Source organism: Trifolium pratense, linkage group LG5, assembly GCF_020283565.1.
Source record: "Trifolium pratense cultivar HEN17-A07 linkage group LG5, ARS_RC_1.1, whole genome shotgun sequence".
NCBI classification, from domain to species: Eukaryota; Viridiplantae; Streptophyta; class Magnoliopsida; order Fabales; family Fabaceae; genus Trifolium; species Trifolium pratense.
The window spans coordinates 46479178-46487256 of NC_060063.1; the positions used below are offsets into that span (position 1 = coordinate 46479178).

The following is an 8079-nucleotide window of genomic DNA, read 5'->3' on the forward strand; positions in this document are numbered from 1 at the left end:
GTTCGGCCCAACTTAAATACACTCTTCGGATTCACCCAGCCCAAGTTTCTAATTTTTTTTTATTAAAATAAAAAGTAAAATATAATTGACCATTTCCAAAGAAAAGTTGCTTCTCTCTCCGTTGTGTTACCCTGCTTCGTAGAATCATAGCCTTCTCGGCAGACACAAAAATTCATCTTCTTCATTTTGATTTAGGGTTTCATTTTCTTCCTCACTCGTCATGTATAGAGCTACAGCTTCATCACTCAAAAGGCATCTCAAGGTCCCTTTTTTCATCCATGCCCTATTATTCTTCTCCTTCTCGTTACCTTTATTCATGTTTAGGACCAGTAAATATTGTTGTTTTATTTTTTTGGAACCTACCCAGATAACAAAATTCAATTTTTTTATGGAAAAATTGTTTCTTTATTGGTTTTATAGAGATTCAGTTTGGTGGGTTGGTTAGGACTTAGAATGTTGGACATGTTATTTCTGCATCAATTTATTATTAATTCTGATATATTGTTTTTTATTTATTTTTCCTATTGGCTTGTTTTATTGTTTTATTCATGTTGTGGTGAATGTGAATGTTGTTTTATTTATTATATTATTTTTTTGTGTGTTAACCCTCCGGTTCCCATGATAATGTGGCCTTGATAATCCTGAGTTGGGCCCCGCGAGGTAACTAAGTCTGGCCAAAGATTGTTTCTCCAAAGATTGAACTCGGGTTCTCCTAAACGATTTGTCCTATGGCTGGCTCATTAACCATTTGAGCTCAATCACTCGGTTTACATTCAAATATTTCACTTTAGTAAATTATTATTAGTGTCGATGTGTTTGTGTTGTGTCTGTGTATGTGTTAGTGTTGTTTGTATGATGTTGTGTAATGAATGAACGATTGTGTGTTATTTAGGGCCGTGGTGGCTACTTGGGAGCAACTAGGTTTGCTACTTCAAGTGCTGTAGCTGCAAAGGTTGCTTCTGGTGGTTTGTTTAGCTGGCTTACCGGGGAGGTTTCTAGTTCACTTCCACCTCTTGATACACCACTTAGTTCTGTTGTTCTTCCTGATCCGCTACCAGATTATGTTGAACCAAGCAAGACTAAGATTACAACTCTTTCCAATGGACTTAAAATTGCTTCAGAGAACTCGCCGGTATGTGCATATTTATAGTATTATGTGACAATACTACTATTAAGATTAATGTTGTTTTTGACTTGCTTGGTTAGCATATTATTGATTTTTCTTTCGTTCTGATTATTTATTAGAACCCTACAGCCTCAATTGGGTTATATGTTGATTGTGGTTCAATCTATGAGACACCATTGTTAAGTGGGGCTTCGCATTTGCTAGAGAGAATGGCTTTCAAGAGCACGATTAACCGTAGTCACTTTCGTATTGTAAGGGAAACAGAAGCAATTGGTGGTAATATAGGAGCCTCGGCCTCTCGGGAACAAATGGGTTACACTTTTGATGCCTTGAAGACCTATGTTCCACAAATGGTTGAATTACTTGTTGACTGTGTAAGGAACCCAGCCTTCTTGGAATGGGAGGTCAATGAAGAGGTATTTATATTTTATTATTCTCTTTTTTCATGGTCGGGACCTTTAATCTTAGGTTCTAAAGCTCATGCATAATTTTCTGCATAAAATGATCATTTCTTTTCTATGCTTTTTTTTTTCTAGAAAAAAAATGTTGGCTACATCTACTTGGATAATGCTTTCTTGCTATGAAAACTTATGGGAAATTAAACACCAAAGCTATTCCTTATTTTTCTTTAGTTAAATATTGTGACCTATGTTCCAGCCATACCAGCTCATGCTCAGTGCAAGATTAGATATTTCTCATCGCTGACTTTAAGCTTTAACAGTGTTTATCAAATAGCGGCTATAGCAGCTATAGCGGCGCTACTGTATGTAGCGTAGCAAACTAACCGCTAATTTATGTAATTCATGATTGACAACACTTACAATCTTATGTGTATTTAAAATTTCCCATATGTGTATTGAGAAGCCATTACAAACATAATACATAAGGACCAAATTAACAGAAAATCTAGCCATTCTTCTGCGAGAGCTCATGGGCATACAAATTGCACATCAAATCCCATACTTGTAATTGAATTGTAACATACCACCTAGCTCACTCAGGGTTGGAAAGTGTTGATAACAATTGATATGGTGAACGTTTAACTACACTGTGAAAGCTATCCGTTGTGGTGGTACTGGTATAGCCCATGTTCATGTAAAGTGTAACCCCGTGAAAGCATCCTATATTTTCCAGCGTGAGATTCAAGTCCTGTATGTTGCTGTTAGGCTTGTAATACGCTTATAGCATCCCAAGTTACAGTACAGTAATAGTACTCTTTGTGGATAGCTGTCATGTAATCCTTCTGAACCTGCTGAACCATCTATTGTTACAGCTACGAAGAGTGAAAGCAGAGCTTGGAGAACTCTCAAACAATCCCCAGGGCATGCTATTGGAAGCAATTCACTCTGCTGGTTATTCTGGTGCATTGGCATATCCTCTTTTGGCTCCTGAAGAAGCACTGAACAGATTGGATGGCCCCAGTTTAGAGGAATTTGTTGCTGTAAGATCTGTTATCCTTTCTGATACTGCATGAATACTACTGGTATCATTTTATGCCAAACTTACACTTTCTTATTTGCGCTTTTGTTTGCTTCCAATCTATTTGAGAATCTAATTTTCTAGGTGTGAAAAAATCAGGAAAATTACACAGCTCCTAGAATGGTACTTGCTGCATCTGGAGTAGAGCATGAAGAGCTTCTAGCTGTTGCCGAGCCACTTCTCGCTGACCTGCCAAGTGTTCCTCGTCCCGAAGAACCAAAATCTACCTATGTTGGAGGTGATTTCCGTCGTCACGGTGAAGCAGGGGTGTGTATCAATTTTTACATAATGCCATTTATATTTTTTTTATATCTGATTCTTTTAATTTATTCCGTTACAAAAAAATGCTGTTGTTTACCTGATAACATATATTGCAAGACAGGCTACACATGTTGCTATTGCTTTTGAAGTTCCCGGTGGCTGGCAAAAGGAGAGAGATGCTATAGTTTTGACTGTTCTACAGGTATTCATCGTTTGTCTGATTTTCTGATTTCAAGTAATACTTTGCCCTTGGTTTTTGCATCCTTTCTTAAGGAAGAAAGGAATGATTGAATGGAAGTAATAATTTTGAGTCATGTAGATGCTTATGGGAGGAGGTGGTTCATTCTCAGCTGGGGGCCCCGGTAAAGGGATGCACTCAAGGCTATGTAAGTTTTTCCCGACTTCCTCTATTGCGATGCTTTTTCTGCTCTTGTAAAAAATCTTTCATATATCTTCTCTAATATTTTGACTTGTTTTGCATGAACCGTTGAATCCAGTTCTTCGCGTGTTGAATGAATATCAGCAGATTCAATCTTTTTCTGCATTCAACAGTATCTTCAACAATACAGGACTATTTGGCATTTATGCGAGCACTGTAAGTAAACCTTTTTGCAGTTTTGCATTTAATGTGCTTTCTTAATTACATGGATAATATGGTTGACACATTTTCTAATCTGTGGATGTAGAGCCCTGATTTTGTACCAAAAGCTGTAGAGTTAGCTGTCAGAGAACTAACATCACTTGCAACACCAGGACAAGGTTTTATTTTGTGTCCCTATATTGTTTCCGTAGTATATTAATTTTGATTTCCACCAGGTTAAACTAACAGTTCTTTCAATGACAGTTTCACAGTCACAGCTTGAACGTGCCAAGCAATCTACAAAAACTGCAGTTCTCATGAATCTGGAATCTAGAGTAAGCTCTCGCCTTCTTTATGACATATAAACTGTGAAATACTGCGGAAGTTTTATTTCATTTAAGCTCACTTCTTTACTCATCTTAATATTAGTCTTGCATACAAGTTTTCCGTCTTGACACCGTAAAATTAAATAGGTTTTATTGTTATGATCAATTGTATTTTACCACCTTGACACAGTATAAACAAGTTTTTTGAACCTAATATAATATAATGATGCGGACACATGGTAAAATATGGTTAAGCGTTTATGTAAAACTTTGTTTAAAATATTTGTGTATATCATTTTAAAACTCATTTCATCTTTACTTCTTGTACACAACTAACAATATTCATTCTTTTCAGATGATCGCCTCAGAAGACATAGGAAGGCAGATTTTGACTTATGGAGAAAGGTAAAACTAAATATATTCACAGCTCAAAAGTGATTAATTGTTTCAAAGCTTATTACTTTGTTTGTAGTCTTGATCGAGTATAAGCCTTTGTTAATGTATGAGTTTGTGACCCGTTTTCAGGAAACCTTTGGAGCAGTTCTTGAAGGCTGTAGATGAAATCACTATAAATGATATCACTAAAATTTCTGAAAGGATTATTTCCTCACCTTTGACTATGGCATCATATGGAGATGGTAATTAATTTTCATAAGTGTTATACTAATAATATTGCTTAATCTTGATCGTTGATTAACGTGACATCATCTTTTTTTTGCAGTTATTAATGTGCCGAGTTATGAAACTGTGAGCCGCATGTTCCATGCGAAATGAACATTATGACACTGTTTTCTGGATCACATATATGCATACTTCAAATTTTCAAGAGAAATGCTGAAAATAAATCCAGATAAATTTTTGTACGGATAAGAAGACCCATTGTTAGGGTTCTGTGATTGTCTTAGGTGAATGGTCTCATCGCATTTTGCGTTATGCCAATTTTTTGGTTGTTTATGAGTGAATTTTCTCTCATTTTGTTGCTTAAGAGAGCACAAAAGCAGTTAACTATTATTTTTACGAATCTGTTTTCGACAATCTCTTTTACTAATCAGTATCCCGTATATTGCTCGGGATTTAATTTTTGAAATTTGTTAATGCTTTCGAATGATTATTTAACTATGCGTGTGTAAAAATAATTACACTAAAATTAAACCATTACATTTGGTTAAAGTATTGTGTTCTGTTTATCTCAATGCTTGAATCAATCAAAGAGCACTGTTATTTGTTGCGAGTATATCATTTCGAAGCTATCACTGCTTTGTTTGGATGACGAAAGAAAGTGTAAGGAAAGAAAATAGAAGGAAAGAAAGTGAGTAGAAAGTAAGATGATTTTGAAGTAGTTTGGTTTAAATGATAGTGGAAGGAAAGTGAAAGAAAAGAATGATGTAACTATTTAGTAAATGACATAAATAACCTTAAGCAAAAATAATGCTATAATTTTTTAAATAACATAGGTAATTATTACTATAATAAATTAATTATAATTAACAAAGTATAGTATTCTAACATATACAAAGGAGGAGAGAGAAACTTTTGCAAAAAAGAAATAGAGGGTAAAATGGTATTTTTATCATATTTTAGCCACTCTTATGAACTTTACGTCTATGTGGGAGGGGAATAGATTTTGGGGTGGGACCCACCAAAATTTTCTTTCCTCTATACTGTTTTGGTGAAACCAAACAGAAGAACGTACTACTTTCTTTTGTCTTTCCCTCCTTTGTGTTTCTTTCCTTCCTTTATCCCTTCAACCAAACAATGCGTAAGTGTGTCCATCATTGGATTCTCATTGGTGGATTGTGAGATAAGTTTTTTGGTATAAGCATTGTTCTTAATCAAAATACATATACTCCCTCCGATCCTATATATAATGAACACATTGAGAAAAACAGATATATCAAGGAGGCTTATTTTTTTATTAAAAATTCTAAAATGTTACTCCCTCCGGACCAATATATGTCACTTTGACACTTTTACGCATATTAAGAAATGTAATTAATGTTGTATGAGAAAGATAAATTATGAGTTAGTTTACAAAATTGTCCTTCATTAATTGTATGGGAAAGATAAATTGAAGAATGAAAAGAAGAGAGAGTAATAAATAATTAAGGGTATAATATGAAAAATAGCATTCAATGCTTTATTGGTATTGTAAAACAACATATATTATGGTACGGAGGGAGTATGTGTTATTCTAAAACTAACATTGGCAATGTGTCTGTGTAATTAATGCATAACATTTGAATAGTTGTGTTTTATACAAATTAATAAGGACATACAAGGGATTATCTATTTAATAAAGAATAAATTTAAAGAGTCTTTCTTATAAATAGGACCAAATTTTTTTTAAAAATGTTCCACCGGAGGGATTATATCACAATAGAATAAAAATATATAATTAATTTTCTATATATCTAGTTATTCCAATGTATAAAATGATGTCATATATGAGTCTATTTGATCTGCAAAATATAAATACTGGACAGAACAGTACAAGACAGTACAAGACAGAACAACACAAGACAAACGTTTAAGGTATTGAACAAACTTTGTGTTGTACAATGTTTGATGGACAAAAGGTTATTTTGGTATTTTCGACAACTTGTGCTGAGGATAAAAAGTTGTCCCGTGGTTCTGTGGGGGACAAGAATTTCAAGTTTTGTCATGTCCCTCGGCCCCCAATTTGTCCAGTTCCAGGAACAGTTTTAAAATCAAACACAGTACAGCAGGATTTGTCCTGTCCAGTCCTTATTTTTTAGCAGATCAAACACACTCATAGTTTCTTATTTATTAAATGATAACTCAATTAAGTATTAGTTTTTTTTTTTATAAATTCTTTTAAGTAAGTATTCCAAAACAACTTCAATGATTATTTACCTAAATAGAAGGAAAAGAACAGCATGATATCTCCAAAAAGTACAACTAAAACCTCTTATTTTGTGTCAAAAAAATAAAAACCTTTAATTTAATTGGAAGCATGTTCCATGCGTTGCTGGCTTTTGATTGCTGCATTATTGTTTGATACTATACATATCTTATTTCCTTTTTTTTTTTTGGGTCCAGAACTACCTATCTTAGGATAGAAGATAAATATTCTTTCTGCTATGATATTGTCATGATATTGAAAAGATTATTCCTTTCATTCATTTTTAAAAATCACGGGCATTACTCACCAAAAAAAAAAAAACAAAAATCACGGGCATTATAATGTAATAATTTTGTTCGACTTATGTGAAACTATTACTAATTTGCATTTTATATGTGATGTATTCAATGTTTTTTTTACATATTCCAATACAAATTCGTGATATTAACAAGTAATATATTTGGAAGAAGATTAATAATTGCATATAGAAATTTGTAAAGTAATAATTGCATTGCCACATACATCCTTCATTCATCTGCCTTTATTTTGTCTCTCTCCCAACGTGATCTTAGCTTCTTTCTTCTCTCTCGCGAGACCTATGCTCTTCTTGTCACGCAACCACCGCCATCTCCATCTAACACCACGTCTTGAGCCTCTACTTTTTCACTATCTCGGATCGACTTCTAGTAGAAAATTGCAGAATAAAAATGATTGTATGAATCACAAGAAAATACATATTTTTACGTTTTTTCAGTTCCTCTAAAAAATAATTAAAAAATATATAAAATAATAAGTCACAAAAAATATCAAGACAACGTCAAAATCCTACGTGGCAGTAGTTTAGTCGGCAGATCCAATATACGTCAGTTTTTTTTTTTTTTTTGTAATGTGCTGATATAAGGGACTAAAATAATAAAAATATGATATTATAGAGACAAATTGTAACTTTGTAAGGATTTTATTTTAGGGACAAAAACCTAATAATTTGGCCTTTCTATCAAATATCCATCATACTCTAAGGAAGCTTGAAACATTAAATCCCACGTGTTAAACGAGTCGAATTTTTTTCAACAAAATATATTTACCAGGATTTTTTTGTTTTTGTTTTTGATATAGTATCATGAATTATTTAGGACCACCTACACCCACCACGTATATATAACTATTTATTAAAATGTTGAAGGAGAACCAATTGTTAGTTGAATCAGTGGGTGATTGACGTTGAACTTGGTGGGAAGAGGATTGTACACACTTGATGTCAGAACTGATCCTCAAATCAGATTAAACCGGTGGTAAAAGTAAAAAAAAAAAAAATTCAAGGACAAAAAATAGAATAATTAATTTGTACACAAACTTTATCTTTTTAATTATCCTATTATTATATGGTCACAATCTTTGTTGTATTGTACACCACTAACTAAAGATATTGTCTATATAAAGAACA

At 33.4% G+C, this 8079-nt stretch overlaps 1 protein-coding gene across 1 annotated transcript; it reads left to right on the forward strand.

Annotated features, from left to right (window-relative positions):
• The first annotated feature begins 83 nt into the window (after positions 1-83).
• Positions 84-4859, forward strand: LOC123884393 (mitochondrial-processing peptidase subunit alpha-like). Its single transcript, XM_045933478.1, has 13 exons — positions 84-262; positions 893-1132; positions 1246-1542; positions 2400-2567; positions 2705-2872; positions 2988-3068; positions 3186-3252; positions 3364-3461; positions 3553-3625; positions 3711-3781; positions 4128-4177; positions 4298-4410; positions 4494-4859. The coding sequence occupies exons 1-13, from the start codon at positions 221-223 to the stop codon at positions 4544-4546; spliced, it is 1521 nt and encodes a 506-aa protein (XP_045789434.1). The 5' UTR covers positions 84-220; the 3' UTR covers positions 4547-4859.
• The last annotated feature ends 3220 nt before the right edge of the window (positions 4860-8079 follow it).